At 47.6% G+C, this 21,603-nt stretch overlaps 1 protein-coding gene across 1 annotated transcript in view; it reads left to right on the forward strand.

The window, feature by feature from the left end:
• The window catches only part of LOC136601560 (scavenger receptor cysteine-rich type 1 protein M130-like), a gene marked incomplete at its 3' end in the record, with an annotated part of 285,923 nt that overhangs the window by 188,091 nt on the left and 76,229 nt on the right, over positions 1–21,603 (forward strand). The window contains exon 5 of the mRNA XM_066588833.1: positions 10,619–10,930. Coding sequence (XP_066444930.1) covers positions 10,619–10,930 — 312 coding nt within the window. The remainder of the gene's footprint in view (positions 1–10,618; positions 10,931–21,603) is intronic.

Below are 21,603 nucleotides of genomic sequence, written 5' to 3' on the forward strand. Positions count from 1 at the left end.
GAACAAAGGAAAGGGAGAGTGATCTGAGTACCGGCGGTGCCGCACAACAGCTTACAGACTTACCCACACTGACTCTATCCCCCCAGACCCAATACAATAAGGGACACGTATAAAGAACAGCGGCCATATAGCCAGGGGAATGGTCCCAGAAGGTTCTTACTGACGGCTGAAGTGTGGCCTGACACGGTCCATAACCCTATCTAATCTAACTACAGGCCAAGATGCAGTCCCAAGTAACTTGGTGCCAAAATATGGTGTCTTGCGTGCACGTAGACCGGTCTGCTGTATGATCAGCCAAAAAGTCTAGATGGAGGAGGGCCCCTCCAGAACAGCGTGCGGTACCGCAGAGAGCCGTTACTCACTTCCTCAGCAGCATCCAGTATTTACCACACAATATCCAGTCTCGCTCCAGTTGCTCAGCAACATCCCCGGCAGCAAGTCTTCTCCCATCCAGCGGGCATCTGGTCAAAATCTGAATCCGCTGTAGCTCCGGTCCCTTCAGGATACGACCTCCTTCCCTCTTCCGCAGCTCCACTCAGATGGCTTCCTCGACCAACTGACACCTCGCAGTGTACGCACACTTTTAATTTTCTCTCCTCCCGTGCGCACGCTGTAACCAGGCAACGGGTGCTCCAATCACAGGCTACCATGGTCCTGTCACCTCACAGCTTGACCAAAATCTTTTCTGCAGAACAGCGACCTCTTGTGGACAAATAATAAACACACAGTAGTGGACTATTTACAGTAACAAGAACAATGTACACATATTGGAGGCTGTCTCACCCTCTCACACTATATTCATTCTTGACTTGTTGTCCAAAGGAGATACTTCCTGTTTCTCTCCAGCCAGCCACTTCCTGTTCTTTCACACAAAGACATTCCTGGATAAATAACTTAAGCTCTGGTTAAGTTCTCTGCTGGTCAAACAGTTTTTTTCCTATTATGGACACAATGCACTGCTCCTTCAATTCTTGCGGAGGTGGGGGGGGGGGGGGGGGGCGATGTTCCCTTTCCCCAGAGGTTTAGATTAGAGACACAATATAGCATCTTCACAGCTAATAAAAATACAGAAAATGCAGACAAGATGGTAAACCTCTCAGCCATCTACCACAATTCCCTCCTTTTTTGTGGGTATTTTCATTCTCCTGGATAGTTTCTCCTGTCTTTATAATATTCTGGGGAGGCTTTCCCTATAATATTCTGGGGAGGCTTTCCCTAATTTCTACAGCGGACCCTAAGTGTCTCCTCAGCCATGAGATTTATCTCTGCAAAGAAATTTGCTCATGCCTCCAGCCATTCCCTGTCTCCTATATTATCCCTCCCTACTGCTGGGTGATATCCAGGATAAGGACAATACCTCACAACACGTTACATTTTCCCAACGGTATTCTAGGTAGATGGCTGCAAAAAGATTTATCTTTTTCCTGTTTTCTGCATAAGCCACCTTATTCATAGTTTAGAAGACATAATGTCTAATGTGACCGGCTTACCAAGGTGTGACTTCAGGTTATATTGTTTGTTACATATTAACATTTGTGCCTGATTACACAATATGGCTGAATCATTGGTAAACTTACTGCTACCTTATTGTATCTGTTGACATTTTCCGATCTCTGAAACATTACATATGAAACAGTAATAACCCTCTTCACAGGATGTACGTCTTCTGTTACCCTTAAGAGGAAAAAGAGAAATGACAGCCTGATGACTGCAAGGGTCCTACATATAACAAAGGATATGGGCCACATTTGTCTCCTCCCTTGATAATCTTTATACAATGCCTGACATGAACCCAAAGTAGCTTTTCTTCAAGTTTCACTGAGGTTGTAGGGGTTAACAGCACTTGAAAGGGTTCTTTGTATCTTGATTCCAAGCGTTCCTTGCGTCTTTTTAGGACAACCCAACCACCTGAAAGCAAACTATGCGACTTTTGATCTGGAAACAAGGAGAATACGCATTTATGAGTGACAGTGGATATAACTCCTGATGTAAGGCACTCACGTGGGAGATAAGGCCCTCCTTTTTGGCCTGGAATAAGCATAAGCCTATTATAGGAGTCCTGCCAAATACCTTCAAAGGGACTCAACTTAGTCTTACAATTAGGCGTAGTTCTAACCAAGTAGATGACTAATAAAATGCTTACCTCTATTTTTTATAATGACTTCTGGTGTATCAAATATTCATAATTACTTTCGTAAAACAATTTCTTTAGTCATATTCTTGGCGGTTTTATTTTTTTTTTCCTCAAGCCACGCCTCCAACTAACATGAAAAGAGGTCTATGCAAACCAACAAACTTCAAACACCTACCTTTGGTAGCTGTATGCTATTTAGGCACTGAAACAGATAATCTGACTCGCACTGAGAAGGTACCTTGACCAATTGGCCTGGATTGTAATGGGCTCATATCATGCATCGCTGTATAAACCATATCGCAGCAGTGTTGAACCCTGGGGTAAGCCAAGCAGAAGACACTATACCGCACATTACCTCCTTGGATGAATGGGTTAGCTCATAGATCAGGTGTGACATCATGGAGTACAGCGTGCAGGGGAGGCACAGGCATTAACCTTTTCTGCCAGACCCCATTAGTGTTCTGTTCGATTTTTCCACTCCTCCTTTTTCTTCCTTTTGAGACCTGTTCCTGCAATTCAAGCAACAGAGAAATATCTACACCCATTTCAGGTGCAAGCAGGTTACCAGCCGTTACCTCATTCAAGGGAAGTCAGGCTGCTGTGGTGCCTGCTCTCTGGTTCCTTCCAGCCTCAGTGGTTGTCTCTTTGGCATAAGCCTGGACTCTGATGATAAGTCACCTGTGCGGAAAGAGCTAAAACCTTGCAGAACAAAGACACTGCTTCTGCGTTCTGGATTGGCTTACTCAAGGACCCAATGAAACTTCCACTGTGCCATATAAGATGTGAAATCGTGTACGATTCCCAATGTGTACCTTAAGTCGGTGCAGACATTAACAGTCTTACCTGCAGCCAGCTTACATATTTCAGTGAGCGCCATCACCTCTATTTCCTGAGTAACTGAGTGTCTCAGGAGGAAAAAAGTGTTTTTTATACAATTACCTCTTTCTGTTGGTTACCCTTGCATAGCCTGTTTTGCTTGTCCATTTCCACAATATTTGGAACCATCTATGAGAAAAAAACTCAGAATTTACATTAACCACGGCAGTTTCAACATTATTGTTAGGACCCCTAGTTTCTCTTTTCATTAATTTTGCGACAATCATACACTCATGTGCATGCTATTTAATATCATGGTCTGCGCCTGCCGCCCCTTCCTCTCGACTTTACGAATTTAGTAAAAGATATGAAACGGTATTTGGAACTATACCCCACTTGATTGCGATATGTGAGGGTGCTAGCAGGGCAGTCTCATAGTTAGTCTGGAAGCTGAAAGATGTTTAGTTTGTGCTCTGTGCAGTATTTTATGACCCCTTGAAGGAGCATGACGTTAAGGGGCCCCACACCATCTCTGGTACCTGCACGAAAACATACCTCAAACAGGAGAGGAAACATTGTTATTACAATCTGCAACCATAACCACTGCACATATGATGGTTAACTACTAGAGATGAGCGAGCACCAAAATGCTCGGGTGCTCGTTGCTCGAGTCGAGCTTTCCGCGATGCTCGAGGGTTCGTTTCGAGTAACGAACCCCATTGAAGTCAATGGGCGACTCAAGCATTTTTGTATATGACCGATAAGGTTTTCATTTGTGCAAATCTGCAAAACCTACGAAAGTGATGGGAACGACACAGAAACGGATAGGGCAGGTGAGGGGCTACATGTTGGGCTGCATCTCAGGTTCCCAGGTCTCACTATTAAGCCACAATAGCGGCAAGAGTGCCCCCCTCCAACAATTTTTACTTCGGACAAACCCTCATCAGCAAGGCACACCTTAGCTAAGCACCACACTACCTCCAACCAAGCACAAGAACTGCCTTCGGGACACACCACTGCCTCTTCTCCTGGGTTACATGCTGCCCAACCCCCCCCGCACAATCGTGCATCCTCAGCGCACACAAAAGTGCCCCTGCACAGCCTTCAGCTGCCCTCATGCCACACGCTGGCCTCATAGCCACACCATCCTCATGTCTATTTATAAGTGCGTCTGCCATGAGGAGGAACCGGAGGCACACACTGCAGAGGGTTGGCAGGGCTAGGAAGCGACCCTCTTTGAAAGGGGGGACGATAGCCCACAATGCTCGAGTATTGATAATAGATTGACGTTCCATTTTCATCCCAATCCCTTGCCACCTCCGTCAGGAGCTGCAAACGTGGGCATAAAGGGGAGTCTGCTGCCAGCCCAGCACTTCTACACATCTCCACAATGTAGCAAAACTCGATGTGGGAAGTATGTGAGCGGGCTCAGGGTCAGCCTCTGTCCCAGCAAACACCTTGTGAGGCCCAAGGTGCTGCGAGTGACATAGCAATGCGGACTCCGTGTCCACACACTACTCATTCTGTTTGGGTGTCAATACCTCATCAACAACGCAAGGGGGGGCACCATCTGCACTCTGCACCCTACCCAAGTCTTTAGTGTTTTGGGGACAGACAGGTACAACTCCGCTATGGGAAGTCTGTGTGCACCCGCAGCATGGGTGTCTAGCAGGTAGACACAGACGGAACAGAAAGAAATCCCATTGTAGTGCCCCGGATAGCTGAGGTTACGTGAGAGGGAATACATGTTGGCTGCAGCCCACACTACATGCCCTAGTCAGTCTGGGGTTTTTTTGGGGCCAGATAGGTAGAACACCACGATGGGAAGACTTAGTGCACTCTTAGTATACACAGACCCCTGTAATATTCCTGTAGCAAAAGGTATAAGCTGACCCCAGTAACAGTTATGTTGCAGAAGTCTAAGGAGACCCCAGTAACATTTCTGTAGTTACAGTATAGACAGACCCCAGTAACATTTCATTAGCAGAAGTCTAGGCAGACCCCAGTAACATTTACATGCCAGAAGTATAGGCAGACCCCAGTAACATTTTAGTAGCAGAAGTATACACAGACCCTCTAGTAACATTTGTGTAGCAGCAGTATATGCAGACCCCTGTAACATTTCAGTAGCAGCAGTATATGCAGACCCCTGTAACATTTCAGTAGCAGCAGTACAGGCAGAGCCCAGTATTTGTAACATTTTAAGTAGTAACAGTATAGACAGACCCCAGTAACATTTCTGTTGTAACAGCATAGACAGAGCCGAGTAACATTTCTGTAGTAACAATATAGGCAGACCCCAGTAATTTTTCTGTAGCAGCAGTATAAGCAGACCCCAGTAATGTATCTGTAGCAGCAGTATAAGCAGACCCCAGTAAAGTTTCTGTAGCAGCAGTATAGGCAGACCCCAGTAACATTTATGTAGCAGCAGTATAAGCAGACCCCTGAAACATTAATGTAGCAGAAGCATAGGCAGACCCCAGTACCATTTTTGTAGAAGTAAAGGCAGACACCAGTAACATGTCTGTAGCCGCAGTATAAGCAGACCCGTGTAGCATTTCTGTAGCAGAAGCATAGGCAGACCCCTGTAACATTTTTGTAGCAGCAGTAAAGGCAGACCCCAGTACCATTTCTGTAGAAGTAAAGGCAGACCCCAGTAACAAGTCTGTAGCCGCAGTATAAGCAGACCCGTGTAGCATTTCTGTAGCAGAAGCATAGGCAGACCCCAGTACCATTTTTGTAGCAGAAGTATACGCAGACCCCCTGTAACATTTAAGTGGCAGCAGTATAGGCAGACCCCGTAACATTTATGTGGCAGAAGTATAGGCAGACCCTAGTAACAGTTATGTAGCAGCAGTATAGGCAGACCCCACCACCATTTCTGCTGTAGAAGTAAAGGCAGACCCCAGTAACAAGTCTGTAGCCGCAGTATAAGCAGACCCGTGTAGCATTTCTGTAGCAGAAGCATAGGCAGACCCCAGTACCATTTTTGTAGCAGAAGTATACGCAGACCCCCTGTAACATTTAAGTGGCAGCAGTATAGGCAGACCCCGTAACATTTATGTGGCAGAAGTATAGGCAGACCCTAGTAACAGTTATGTAGCAGCAGTATAGGCAGACCCCACCACCATTTCTGCTGTTGAAGTATAGGCAGACCCCAGTAACATTTTTGTAGCTGAAGTATACGCAGACTCCTGTATCATTTCAGTAGTAACACTATAGACAGATCCAAGTAGCATTTCTGTAGCAGACCCCTGTAACATGTAATTGGCAGCAGTATAGTCAGACCCCTGTAACTTTCTTGTAGCAAAAGAATAGGCAGGTAGACCCCAGTAAAAGTTTTCTATTAATAGTATAGGCCTACCTCTGAAAGCATTGGGATACCATGAGCGTAGGCGAAGGCCGGAAAAATTAGTTGGATAACAGTGTAGGCGTGGGCCCCAAAAATTAGTGTACCAAGAGTACAAGTGTACCTATGAAAAATTTATCAACAGAGGTGAAACTCATAAACATTTTTTTTTAAGATACAGCTCACTGTTGCTTAATTTGTAACAGAGCCTGGAGGCCGCCCTGTTGAAAAAATTGGTTCATGTTACAGTCTCAATACTTTTGAAACTTAGAAAAATTGTAAAAACATTGGTAGATGTAGATGAGCCTTTTGGGCCGCAGAAAAATTGGCCGTTCAGAGCAATGACATGTTTCTGGGGGAGGAGTAGCAGGAGGAGGACTAATGTCAGAGACAGATTGACAAAGCTAAATGCCCCGTTTTACCAGTGACAGAGAAGAGTGCTTTTATCTGCGGTTACAGCAAAAAGAATCTTTAGGTTCCGCTGCTCTCCGCCGGTGCAGAAGAGAAGTCTGGAGAAATCTAGGCATTGTTCATCTTTATGAGTGTAAGCATGTCGGCACTGTCAGTTGACAGGCGGGTATGCTTGTCCGTGATGATTCCCCCAGCTGCACTAAACACCCTCTCTGACAAGACGCTAGCGGCAGGGCAAGCCAGCACCTCAAGGGCATACAGCGCAAGTTTGTGCCACGTGTCCAGCTTTGACACCCAATAGTTGCATGGAGCAGAGGCATGATGGAGGACGGTGGTACGATCGGCTGCGTACTCCCTCACCACCTTTTACAGTGCTCCCTCCGACTCGGCCTTGACTGGGGAGTGGTGATGGAGTCTTGCTGGGAAGCTATAAAGATTGCAAAGGCCTTGGACAGTGTTCCCCTGCCTGCGCTGAACATGCTGCCTGATCTCTGCCCCTCCCTTGCTACTTGGCCCTCGGAACTGAGCCTTCTGCCGCTAGCACTGTCAGATGGGTAGTTTACCATCAGTTTGTCCACTAGGGCCCTGTGGTATTGCATCACTCTCGAACCCCTTTCCTCTTGGGGAATGAGAGTGGAAAGTTTCTCCTTATACCGGGGGTCGGCTGAATGCTTCAGCTAGGAATAATGGAATAGGACCCCGGTTCTATTTTGTTGGTTTTCGGAACTGGGGCCATGATTAAGAGTGACGGCCGGGGGCATTCGTATTGTGCCGTTAGAGGTGAAATTCTTGGACCGGCGCAAGACGGACCAAAGCGAAAGCATTTGCCAAGAATGTTTTTTTTCATTGTTGGAGGAGGAGGAGGGGGAGGGTTTAGAAGAGGTGGCATAGACCGCCGCAGATACCAGAACCGAGGAAGGACCCACAATTCTGGGTGTGCGTAGGACGTGTGCGGTCCCAGGCTCTAACTCAGTCCCAGCCAAAACCAAAATCACCCAATGTGCCGTCAGGGAGATATAGTGGCCCTGCCCGCCAGTACTTGTTCACGTGTCAGTGATTAAGCGGACCTTCCCAGTAAACGCGTTGGTGAGGGCACGATTAATCTTGCGGGAGACGTGCTGGTGTAGGGCTGGGACGGCACACCGGGAAAAATAGTGGCGACTGGGGACCGAGTAGCGCGGGACCGCCGCTGCCATCATGTTTTTGAAAGCCTCCGTTTCCACAAGCCTGTACGGCAGCATCTCCAGGCTGATCAATTTCGCAATGTGCACGTTTAATGCTTGAGCGTGTGGGTGCGTGGCATTGTATTTGTGCTTGCGCTCCAACGCTTGCGCTAGCGACAGCTAGACGCTGCGCTGCGGACATTGATGGATGGGGCCAAGGACAGTGGAGGTGAGGGTGTGGGTGCAGGCCGGGAGGCGCTTGTGCCTGTGTCCTGAGAAGGGGGTTGGATCTGAGTGGCAGGTTGGGGCACAGGGGAAGAGGCAGTGGTGAGACCTGGAGGCGGTGAACGGCCTTCGTCCCACCTTGTGGGGTGCTTGGCCATCATATGCCTGCGCATGCTGGGGGTGGTGAGGCTGGTACTGATGGCTCCCCGGCTGATCTTAGCGTGACACAGGTTGCACACCACTGTTCGTTTCACCCACGCTTTCACTGAAAAGCATCCACACCTTTGAGGACCTCGACCTCTGCAGTGTGGGTTGGCGCGAGGGGGTGCTTTGGGAAACAGTTGGCGGAGTCTTCGCTCTGGCCCTGCCTCTACCCCGGGCCACCCCACTACCTCTTCCAACCTGTCCTGCTGCTGCACTTGCCTCCCCTTCTGAAGACCAGTCCTCATTTGGCTTAGCGAACCAGGTGGGGTCAGTCACCTCATCGTCCAGCCGCTCTACCTCCGAATCCTCTGTGCGCTACTCCCTCGGACTTACTGTCCTTACTATTACCTCACAGATAGACAACTGTGTCTCATCATCATCGACCTCCTCATCCACTGAAAGCTCTTGAGACAGTTGCCGGAAGTCCCAGCCTCATCACCTGGACCCCGGGAGCTTTCCAAAGGTTGGGCATCGGTCACGACAAACTCCTCAGGTGAGAGAGGAACCATTTTTTCCCAATCAAGGCAGGGGCCCGAAAACAGTTCCTAGGAGTCTCTGCCTGCTCATCAGAATGTGTCATTTTCATGGAGTGAGGAGGCTGGGAGGAAGGAGGAGCAGCAGCGAGAGGATTCAGAGTTGCAGCAGTGGACGGCGTAGAAGACTGGGTGGTCGATACATTGCTGCATGCATTTTCTGCTATCCATGACAGGACCTGCTCACACTGCTCATTTTGTAATAAAGGTCTACCACGTGGACCCATAAATTGTGATATGAAGCTGGGGACCCCCAAAACTTTCCTCTCTCCTAATCCCGCTGCAGCCGGCTGCGATTCACCTGGACCAGGAACTCGGCCTGTGCCCACACCCTCACTTGGACCTCCGCGTCCTTGCCCGCGTCCACGGCCACGTCCTCTAGGCCTACCCCTACCCCTCAGCATGGTATATTTTGAATACAGCAGACACAGAGCGTTGTAAAAAATTAGGCAATTATTTGCCTGCACTTGGAGGGTCACAGCGGTTATGTTATGCACACTATAGGCCAAAAAAATTATACGCTAGGCTGCAGAAAGGCCTAGCTGGCTAATAGTGAGCCACTACAACTCCTAGCAGCCACGCAGTAAACTGCACACGCGCACAGGTAGCCCTAAGCAGGAGCTTTTTTGGGGTACTAGTTGACAGGATTCTACACTACCACTGTCCCTGCCTGACCAGTACTGCCCCTAGACTCTGTATAATTGGCTGCAGACTGAGACCGCAATAGTCTGTACAGCCCAAGATGAAAAAAAAATTGGTGCAAAACTGCTCCCAGCTGCCACAACAGTAATGCACACGGTCAGAGGTAGCCCTAAGAAGGACCGTTGGGGTACTTGTTGACAGGATTCTACACTACCACTGTCCCTGCCTGACCAGTACTGCCCCTATACTCTGTTGGCTGCAGACTGAGAACTCAATAGTCTGCAGAGCCCAAGATGAAAAACAAAAATTGGTGCAAAACTGCTCCTAGCAGCCACAACAGTAATGCATACGGTAAGATGTGGCCATAAGAAGGACCTTTGGGGTTCTTGAAGACGCTGACAGTAGCCTAACACTCTCCCTATAGCAGGAACAGCAGGAACAACACTCTCCCTAATCTCTCCCAGCATGTGTCTGAGGCGAGCCGCGGGCGAGACTGCTTTAAATACTCACTATCACTTGATCTCGCCAGCCACTCACTGCAGGGGGGTGGGATAGGGCTGGAACGTCACAGGAGGAAGTGGTAATGCCTTCCCCGCATGTCTATTGGCCAGAAAATGGCGCAAAACATGCAGGGAAGAAATGAAATTGACTAGAGTACCGCGTGGTGCTCATCTCGAGTAACGAGCATCTTGAGTACCCTAATACTCGAGCGAGCATCAAGCTCGGACGAGTACGTTTGCTCATCTCTACTTGTGACTTGATGATGTAGATGATATTCCTAGAATCTGGGGTGTATTAAGAGATATTACTATTGGTCGCTGCTCTAAGGTATTCTCTCATGAAGATTGCTGTTATACGAAGAAGTTAGCTCCGGCTTCTCTAGTCCAATCAGCTGTGATCTCAGGGAGTCATGACTTGGGGTTCTGGTGAATTGACACCCATGTGATGCAGAACTTATCAGATCCATTCAGTGCCCCTCTTCATTCTGGCTCATAGAGGGACCCTGAGCGCTAGTCACCCCGCTAAGATGTGCATTGTACTTAATGGGCATTTGGAGAGTGGATGTCATGCTGAGACGAGCGCTTTTATATTAGCATTTCCTTATATTCATGGATTTTTATATTTATTTTTATTTCCATAGTTCAAGTGAGATTTTCCCAGGGAAACACAGAATGCGAAGGATTAGTGGAAGTGAGATATGAAGGAGAATGGTGGGGAGTGGAATATTGCGGGGGTAGCAGAGAAAACATTGCTAATGTGGTTTGTAGAGAGCTGGGATGTAACACTGCAAATCTACAACATCGTGTGACCACAGGGGAGATATTTGTGGATGATGACAGGAGGAAGTTGTCTCTACGATGTACAGGAAAAGAGTCATCCTTGTCACAGTGTGAATATTCTACATATGGTGGTCGATATTCTTCTGGATCTCTGATGGGCGTGAAATGTTCAGGTAAGAGACGTATTTTTCCTCTTCCCACATCACACAGCGGACTGGATACAGCATTATACCTGACAACCTGTACAATAACTGCACCGACAACTGCTGAGAGAATGACACTAAATATCAGCCTCCAGCAGCTTCATCCAAAGATGTTTTTTATCAGCCATCAGTCCTATCATGAAGGGTTATTATACTGGTGTAATAGAGCCCTCTATGTGGATGATGGGACTTGTAGTTCTGGGTATGAGATGTGTTAGAACAGGTGAGATCTGCTGGTGATGAGATGCCAATTGCTCCGTTATAAGCTCTATAAATGGTGACCCTATTACTGTAGTCCATCTGTCACATACAAAGTGATAAATCCCAATTATCAGGTGCACATATCAGTTGGCTGCAGGGCCGGACTGCCCATTGTTTTGCCAACTCGAAAGGCAACAAGATCAGATATGGCTTTAAAGAAGGACAAATGGGTTGATATATAGCAATTTATTAAAATGGCAATAATGAAACAAATTTATGAATAATAGGTGATATTGATTACAATTGTATAATGATTCTCCTAGACAAAGGTTAAGTACATAAATCACCAAATGCTAGACAGAAACATAATTTACTTTACAAGAGACTGCATATACCCACAACATACAAACTGTATTCGTCTATTAGACATCAGCTGAAGAAAGTAGCAGCAAAGACTAAACCAATCGTTCATCATCATCTGTCTATCAGCTGGACAGGTGGCAGTGAAAGGCAAAGAGAACTCCTGGAGATTTACACTTTGTGGGTATGCCTCAACATGTGTCCAAATAAAAACCTCAAATTTTATGCCACCAGACCAAGTCCTTATGTACTAAGAAAAATAGCTTAATCAGCCAGCCGGTATTAGTGTATCTTGACGCCTCCAGGAAGTCCTGGTGGAGCCAAGATTGACAGGGGGTGACGCCCCTGTACCAGTTTGGCTGCACAGCAGCCTTGCAAATAGGTCCTGGAAGGGCACTAAAACTGGCTGGAAGATACATGCAGCTGTGCCAAGCAGGCCCTGCTGCTAACACACTGCCAGAGCTGCTAGCTCGACACCGAGGCACTCGCCACAGACCCGGTTCACTGTTCTAGCAATTCGCCGAAAGCGTCATGAAGTGGCTTTTGCTGGGGAGCCAGCGGCGCACCACAGGAGGCAACCCCACCCCCAAAACCAATTTCACTTTAACATCCCGCCGCTACGCTGCAGGGCCAGGGGGACAGAGAGTGTTATGCGGTGGCTGCACAGTGAAGGAGCACACGCCACCGGCCTTTCTTCCCCTCCTCAGTGGGCTTTCCCAGCGGTGGAGCAGAAGTGCTGATGGTGCAAGCTGTCAGCGGAGGAGCGACTGGCAGGAATCTGAGTGTGCCACGGCGGAGCAGAAGCAGCACATAGGGTGCCAGCTGTCAGCGGCGTGAGCGGCGTCCGCGGAGCTAACACTAGCGCCGGAGGAGCAAGAGCTTTGAGAGAGGCAGCGGGCAACAGGGAGCAGACAGTTCCGCCAGTAGAACACAAGCAGTGAGGGTGCCAGCTGTGAGCGGTGTTAGGCGGAAACTTACCAGCAGCACGGTCGGGTCTTGGCAGCACGCCAGTCCAGCTGCGGGTGTCCAGGCACAGTGTTCTTCCTTCCAGGTCCGGCGCCGGTTCCCTTAGGGCGGCCGCCGGCTCTGGGTGCCTCTTCTGATGTGAGTGGATGGGTCTTCTTCCTCCACCCACAAGCATGTCATTGACTCCGCCCCTTTGCTAGGGATTAGAGGCAGCAGCTGTCAAGTTTCATTTCCAGTGTTTATTTGTATCTAGTGAGGTTAACTAGGTCTCTCTGGTCCCCTTAGTCCTTGTGCTTTAACCCTTGCCTTCCCTTGCTGTAGTTTCATTTAGCCTTTTGTGTTTCTCTGTGGTAGTATCTTCCTTAGTTTTTGTGCTCCTTTTCCCCCTATAGTATCAGATTATCCCTAGACAGTATAGGGTCCGATGCCCAGTTGTCCCCCTGGGTTTAGCCAGGGCGAGGCAAGTAGGTAGGCTCAGAGGTGTGGATGGTTTTTAGGGACTTCCAGTCTTATCTCTGTACCCGCCTAGCAAGCGGGGGTCCTTGGGTTGAGGGTATCATTACTTGTTAGGCTTACATTATTACACTTTAACGCTGCCATGTTCCAGCCTTAACATGGCAGCATTTATGCACACTCTGCTAGTAGGACCTTCCTGTCTTAGCCCAATCGGGAGCTAGGGGTGTGACAGGGGCATTCCTCCTAAAATACAAAGAAGCAGCAGCACTCAGTCGTAAAACACCATCTGGTGCGAGGTGAGGGTCCTGTATGCAGGCTCCATTGGCCCCCACTCCTGCGACCCCAGTAGCAAGCGATTGTAGAAAAACGGAGCAGCACCACAGGTCTTCCAGAAAGCTGTTGTTTTTATTTAATCCATAAAAATGGGGCACCAACGTTTCAACTCATGCAGAGTCTTTTTCAAGCTGACCACCACTATAGAACACCATAGACTTTATAGAAAACATACACCAATCAAATGGAACCCACACCCAACACATAATTAAAATGACAGAGGCTCACCTGTGACCAGAAACAATCATAGAATCCTTATGGGAAGCATGATGTCAGGAGCAGCTGCGGCATACCTTATAGCTCAATAATGCAAACCCAATGCATTTATGCGGGATTACTAAGTCCATCGCGGTAGTGCACACGCTGCAATGCACTTTGTGGCTCAATGTCGGAGATCACATGCCCACTGCGCATATGCGAGAGTCTTAGAACTCTCGCGATAGTTCGGGCATCACACAGGGCTTCAGCATATATTATGCCCGTTCATACTGATGTAACCATAGACATAGCGATATGTCTACAGTGAAAATTACTTATCCACAAGGGCAATGGATCGCATCCACAGAGCACACACTGTCAAGAGGCCGCGGCAACTGCCTCCATCTACCATACTGGCCTACATCACAGATTGCCATGCCCCCAACTGTCAATCATCCAGAGGCTCCAATAGACCAAACATTACAGCGGGGTTTGTTCGTGAAAAAGCTTAAAGGGGTTGTCTCGTGAAATCAAGTGGTGTTATACACTTCTGTATGGCCATATTAATGCACTTTGTAATGTACATCGTGCATTAAATATGAGCCATACAGAAGTTATTCACTTACCTGCTCCGTTGCTAGCGTCCCCGTCGCCATGGTGCCGTCTAATTTCGGTGTCTTCTTGCTGTTTTAGACGCGCTTGCGCAGATCCGTCTTCTCCCTTCGGCTCCACTCGGCAGCATTGGCGTTTTGGCTCCGCCCCCTTGTACGTGTCATCACGTAGCTCCGCCCCATGATGTGTGCCGGTTCCAGCCTCCTGATTGGCTTGAAATGGCACATGACGGGGGCGGAGCTACGCAATGACACATACAGGGGGCGGAGCCAAAACGCTGATGCTGCCGAGCGGAGCCGAAGGGAGAAGACGGATCTGCGCAAGCGCGTCTAAAAAAGCAAGAAGACACCGAAATTAGACGGAACCATGGCGACGGGGACGCTAGCAACGGAGCAGGTAAGTGAATAACTTCTGTATGGCTCATATTTAATGCACGATGTATATTACAAAGTGCATTAATATGGCCATACAGAAGTGTATAGATCCACTTGATTTCGCGAGACAACCCCTTTAATTCACTCAAACAGGGAAAAAAAAACAACAACTGATCTTTAACATCAATGAAGCCTTATATAACTGCCAGTGTTATGAAAAAGGACTAAATATTATATTTTATCAAGAATCCCATTGGTCGTATGCAAATTAATTTTATTATGGTTATTAAAGGCACCGATTAATCATCCATAAACCAGTGCATCAAGATAGAAATAAATCGTCATTATATTAATAGTGCAGCGCCATTGCTCGTCTCCCGACATCAAGTCACAGGGGTCCTGTCAACATATAAAAAAACATCAATTAAAATCCAAACAGAATAAAGCTATCAAAAGACTAGTAGGTTTACACAAACAGTAAAGGGTTATACTCTAAATTCAGACCTAACGGGTGGAGTTTGTCTAGTTCGAAAATCCATCTGCATTCCAAATATTTGAGTTTCTATTCTCTATCCCCACCTCTATACAAAGGGGTATTGCATCAATAATTTGGAACCGCAACTGACTTATGGTGTGCCTCTTCTCAAGGAAGTGTCGTGCTACAGGTGCATCAGGTTTTTTTGTACGTGTAGTACTGTTATGTTTCAATAACAGTGTCCTGCTCTCCAAAATTGTTTCACCTACATATAACATGGCACAAGGACACGATATAACGCAGACCACGTACAACGAATTGCAGGTGAAGCAGGATTTAATCGGGTATTTCTTACCTGTTCTGGGATGCATAAAGCTATCACCCTTAACCATATTGTGGCAACTGCTACAATTCAAGCAAGGGAAGTTACCCATCTTTAGTGGTGCAAGGACCCTCTAAGTAGTATGTAATGTCCCTGTAGATACAGTGTTTCGACTAGGCTTGACAAAGACTAACTGTAGTCGAAACGTTGCCTGTACCACTTTGAATATGGAGTAATAAAGTTGCTGATTTTACTTTAAAACCCTCAACGGATGCTGCCACTTCTTCTTTGTTGATGTCTAACTTGGGGACTGGAGGTCCATAGTCCCTTCAGTGGCTTAGCATACATTGCTGGATACCTCTGCGCTGTTAGCGTATTGCCTGGTGTGCTGCGGGATTCTCTCTTGGATACCATTGTAGATACAGTGTGAACTAGCCTATCTCTAAAGTTAATTCCCCCTCTGATAAGCCATAATGGGATGCTCTTTGAATTCCTTGATGTCTGTATGGCATTGTGCCAAAATTGGCCAATGTCTGCGGATAATTTGTGCCACCTGCCCGCTAATTGGGCCAAACTCTGAAATGAATGGAATGCGCCCCTTAGTCTCCTCTTTGTTTTTCGGGATCAAAAGCGTCTCTTGAGGGGGCGGAGCCTGACGCGGAGCAAGATGGCTGCTTAAGCCTGGAGCTCCCTCTGCACGGCGCCCTAGAGGGTCCATTTACTTAGCTACCAGAAGCAAATAATGAGGAGAGCTACGAAGGAGAGGACCGGAGACCAACCCTGCACACCCCGAACAGTGAAAAATCAAGCAGGCATGCAGCGCTACCTGAAGGAGCGCGGCTCCCGCTCTCCGCACCCGTCCGTCAAGATGGCGCCGGCGGCAGAAGCTGCTGCATCAAACAGTAAGGCTGGAGGGGGAGAGCTCTCCTCAGACGAAGAGGTCTCATGTGGGGTCTCGAGGGGATTTATGAGGGAGCTGCTTGCCAATGCTCTAAACCCTATAATTGCTGACCACACTGAAATTAAAGAGGATGTCAAGCAGATGGGGCGCAGAGTGGAGGAGCTGGAGTCTGTGATGGCCTCCGTTTCCACACATGCGATCGCTTTGGAGAAAATTCTGAGAGAACATCATGACAGCATAAATCGAGCTCTTATAGCACAAGAAGATCTTGAGAATCGAAATAGGAGGTGTAATTTAAGGTTCAAGGGCCTGCCGGAGTCCTGGACTACTGAGTCACTTACCAAGGTAGCCTCCGAAATTTTTCAGCAGCTACTAGGTACTGAGAGAGCCACGTCAATAAAAATAGAGAGAATTCACAGGGCTCTCAGACCGACACCTGCGCCCTCTGAGCCCCCCTGTGACGTCATATGTAAACTGCTCTCTTTCCAAGACACTGCTCTGATTCTAAAAACAGCAAGAACTTGCAAAGAACTTAAGTATGGGGAAACACGCTTTCAAATCTTCCAGGATCTATCTCCGACGACCTTGGCGAAGCGCCGGTTATTCCGCCCGCTCCTGGAAGCCTTGAGAGCAAAGAACATCCGCTATTCTTGGCTGTTCCCTTTTGGCATTAACATAGCCGGTAAAGGGAGAAGGCTGTTAGTTCGCTCCCCAGAGGACCTACAGAGCTGCTGGGAACATCTAGAGCTTGAACTGATAGATCTGCCCTCCTGGATGCCTCTCCCTGAATTTCCTAAACTACCTCGTCTAACACTACCTGAGCCATGGCAGGTGGCAAGCAACCCTAAGTCGCCGAAAACGAAAAAGAAAAAGGCAAAAGAACCCACTGCTACTCTGGACACTTGATAACATAAGAGGTGACTATATTCTTATATCGGTCTGGTGGACCGGGTTTTAGAACGGTCCCGAGAGGATGCCGGAGGACTTCCCCACTAAATGTATCCTCCTCTGTGATGCTGGTTGGTTCCCCTGCCGGGGACCCTCTTCGTCTCCCTCACCTTCTCTGTTGTTTAGGCAGACAGGTGACGCAAGTTTGTGTTTGATATGATGTCTACTACCTTAGAGTAATTAGAATAATCATAAGCTGTGTTATACCCCTGTTCACAAAATGATTCTCCTCTAAAAGCTGAGACATGCATAGATTTGTTTTAAAGTTTTTGACCTATGGACCCATGGGGCGCCTGACGGTTCAGGCTGATTTCATAGTTGCCTATCCCTCAGTGTTGGAGGCTTAGACAACTCGCCCCCCCCCTCCTACCCTCTGTCTCCCGTGGCTGGTTTGATCCAGGGTGTGAAACCAGGACTGCCGACCCGGGGGACAGTCTCACAACACATCTACGTATCCCCCCTGATACGTATTTATTGTTCTTAATTTTTGTTCTTATTATTGTTTGTTTGTCCTACCCCTCTTACCTCTCTCTTCCGTCTCCCTTCCTCCCCCCCTTTTTACTCTTTTCCCACCCACCACCTGATCTTGGTACGCCTTCAATCTCTAGAAGCTGCAGACTGGTATAGGTTATCGGTGTCTAACTTTTTTTTTTCTTGTTATCCTCCCCCTCTCACGCCCGGCTAGAGAAAGAGAAAAGGTCAGCTCTCCTTCAGGGACGCAATGGATGAGATAACCCGAATCACCACACTAAACGTGAACGGCCTCAATTCCCCCGCTAAGAGACATCACATTGCAGCACTTCTGAAAAGGTATGGATCGAAGGTTGTGTTCTTGCAGGAGACCCACTTCAGGGGAGATAGATGCCTGTCTTTACCGGGCAAACAGTTCCCCCTTGCGTATCACAATGCGCACCCCTCGTCTGCCTCAAAGGGTGTTACCATCTTGCTACACAAATCTCTTACCTTCACCTGTGAGGGGCGCTACGCTGACGAGGAAGGCAGGGCTCTATTCCTAAAGGGCGTTCTTAATAACAATAGAGTAACTTTAGCAAATATTTACGCCCCAAACATTAACCCGATACCATGGCTGGTGAAACAGTTAGAGGCTTTAAGACATTCTGCCAGCGGCCAGATAATACTAGGAGGAGATCTTAACCTCACGATGTACCCCCTATTAGACTCTTCAGAGGGTAAATCCCGAATATCTCAAAGAAATTTGAACAAATTGAAGCGTTCCCTGGTAGGGACTGATGTAGTAGATGGATGGAGAAGCTTCAATACAAACATTAAAGACTACACATTTTTCTCAGGGGTCCACTCCTCCTTCCAACGCCACGACCATATCTTTATATCTTCCTCCCTGTTACAACATGTAGCAAACGCGACTATTGACCCTATTTTAATCACAGATCATGCGCCGGTCCACATAAACCTCTGTCTGCCTCCTCAGTCCCCCAGAGAATGGAGCTGGAGACTCAATCCCTCCCTCTTAGATAATGAGGAAGAGAGGACACAGCTGAAGACATCATTAGAGGAATATTTCCAGTTAAACAAATCAGACGACCTGCCAGTTCCTCTGGTATGGGAGGCCCATAGGGCATTTGTCAGAGGTCTCCTAATTGCCGCGGGATCTAGAGCTAAAAAGAGACAGCAAAAAGAAATAGACAACAAACTCCTGCAAATTGCTAAATTAGAGCGAGTCTCTAAGCTCTCGATCAGCAAGACCTCTCTTGAAGAATTAACAGTGCTCCGAAAGGAACTTAAACTCATACTGGAGACCAAATTTAATAAAAAACATTTATATTTAAAACACATCACGTACGCTCAGGGTAACAGAGGGAGCAAATACACGTCTGCTCTCATCAAAAAAGCAAAGGCCAGGAATCACATAAAGTGCATTAAAACCTCTTGCGGTCAACGGGTTTCTTCCACAACCGAGATAGCGAACGAATTCCAAAGCTTTTACTCCTCTCTACAATCTCAGAGAACCCCTAACTCCAGAAGCCACTATACATGCCAAGGAACGGATTAACCATTTTCTCAGAGACCTAGATCTCCCAAAAATAGAAGAGGAGGACTTGGAGGCATTCATGACACCGGTCACTGACCAAGAAATAAAGGACCTTATAGACACTGCCCCATCCGGAAAGAGCCCAGGTCCTGATGGACTTTCACTCAGTTATTTTAAAACATTTAAAAGTACCCTCATACCCCATCTAAAGGAACTCTTTAATGCATTATTGCAAGGTACCCCTCTCCTGAGACAGGCGCAGGAAGCGCACATTACTTTAGTGCACAAAGAAAACAAGGACCCGGAGTCCTGCGGCAGCTACCACCCAATCTCCCTAATAAACCTCGATATGAAATTCTGGGCGAAAATCTTAACGAAAAGAATAGAAAAAGTTATCACTAAACTGATTAACTTTGAACAGTCGGGGTTTGTCAGGGGTAGAGAGGGAAGAGACGGCTGTCTCCGACTGCTCCATGTGGCTAGATACGCCCAAAGAAATAACATCCCATTAGCTTTTGTGAGTACAGACGCGGAAAAAGCGTTTGACCGCATAAACTGGGTCTACATGGAGCAGGTCCTTCTACACTTCAACTTTCCTCCTAAATTCGTCACAGCGATTTTCTCCCTCTATACCTCGCCTCATGCCAGGCTTAAAATTAATGATTCCCTCTCCCCCCCATTCAACATAAATAATGGTACGAGACAGGGATGTCCCCCTCGCTTTTCATCCTTGCCCTCGAACCCTTCCTCCAAAAAATAAGACTAGACCCCCGGATACAAGGTCTGAGAGTAGGAGGAAAGACCCTCTCTGCGTCTGCATACGCGGACGACATAACATTCCTCATAACGAACCCCGAGACGGGCCTCCCCCACCTAGAACGGCTGCTGGAGGACTTTGGGTTGATATCTAATTTCAAAATTAACCTGTCCAAATCGACGGCACTAAATATTTCCATCCCGCCCAATAGATATAAAGCGATCAAAAATAACTCTCCCTTTACCTGGGCTGACTCGTCAATTGAATACTTGGGGATCAAAATTACTAAAAAAGCAGAAGACATATGCAACAAATTTCTTCCCCCTACTAGGAAAGATTAAGAACTTAGTAAGAGCCTATGACCTCCCTTTCATATCCTGGTTAGGCAGAAAAAATATATTAAAGTCCTACATCATCCCTATTATACTTTATAAAATCAGATTACTCCCAGTGTTTATTCCATCGAGTTTCTTCAAGTCTCTACGCACCATTTTTACAAGATATCTGTGGATGGGAAGGCGGCCGAGGCTGGCGCATTGTCTGCTAATTAGAAGGCGCTCGGAGGGGGGAGTGGACCTACCATGCCCTAAACAGTTTTATTTGGCTGCACAATTGAATCACTGGCTGGAACTAACACACCCAGTTAAGGACCCCCTGCTTCAGTCCCTAGCTAAAGGAGCCCACGGCCCTCACCTGCTGAAGGAACTCTGGGTCCCGTATGGGAAACATAAGAGGAAACAGAATATCAATCCCCTCACAAAGGGATTACTGGGGACTCGGGCTGCCTTGGGGTCTAAGCTGGCTCCAAGCCCTTCCCCATGCGCACCCCTTTCTGCCTTACACAGATACATGGGCCTTTCTCTGGACCCACACACGGCAAGAATTTGGAAGCCACTGGCGGACAAAAGAATCCAAGACGTAGTAGACTTAGCATACAAATACCCTCTTTCATCGTTGGAGGACCTCCTACCTGGATATCCTTTGTCCTTCCTCACCTTGACCCACTTATTAAAAGTTATAAATAACTTCCTGAAAGACCACAAAACCACCAGGCCCCTAACAGCGCTGGAGACAACCTTAGCAGGAGACAATGCCCAAACCAGAAAGGTTTCTTACATACGGAAACACTTTGTCTCCCCTCCAGTGGACATAAGCCCTGCCTTCCTCGTTTCATGGGAAAGGGAGCTCCACATCTCCTTATCCCCAAAGGAGACCAAACTCATTCTGAAGACCGCTTTTGGTCTGTCACCATGCGTCACCTCACAGGAATCTCACTATAAGCTTTTAGCAAGATGGTACAGGACCCCGCAGTGGCTGCACGATCATAAATTAAGCACACATGATTTATGCTGGAGATGCGAGGATGCAACTGGGTCCTTCCTCCACATATGGTGGGAGTGCCCGGCTCTGACTAAATTTTGGAGAGAGGTGGAGGGGGTACTGAGGCAAATCTCTCCGGGGCTGATTCTCTCCCCTGAGGTGGTTCTCCTGTGGAGACCGACTCCGGTATTCCATCCACTACGGAATAAATTGGCTGCCCTGCTGATAGACTCTGCAAAAGCCCTTATTCCATTAAAGTGGAAACAGAGGGACCCACCTACACTAACTCAATGGCGAGATAAGGTTGATACCCTAGCGAATTTAGAGGAACTCTCGGCCTGGTCCAGAGGGACACATGACAAATTTATAGATACTTGGACTCCTTGGAGAGCGGTTGTCTGGTAACGGA

This window comes from Eleutherodactylus coqui, unplaced genomic scaffold, assembly GCF_035609145.1.
Source record: "Eleutherodactylus coqui strain aEleCoq1 unplaced genomic scaffold, aEleCoq1.hap1 HAP1_SCAFFOLD_168, whole genome shotgun sequence".
In the NCBI taxonomy this organism is placed as follows: Eukaryota; Metazoa; Chordata; class Amphibia; order Anura; family Eleutherodactylidae; genus Eleutherodactylus; species Eleutherodactylus coqui.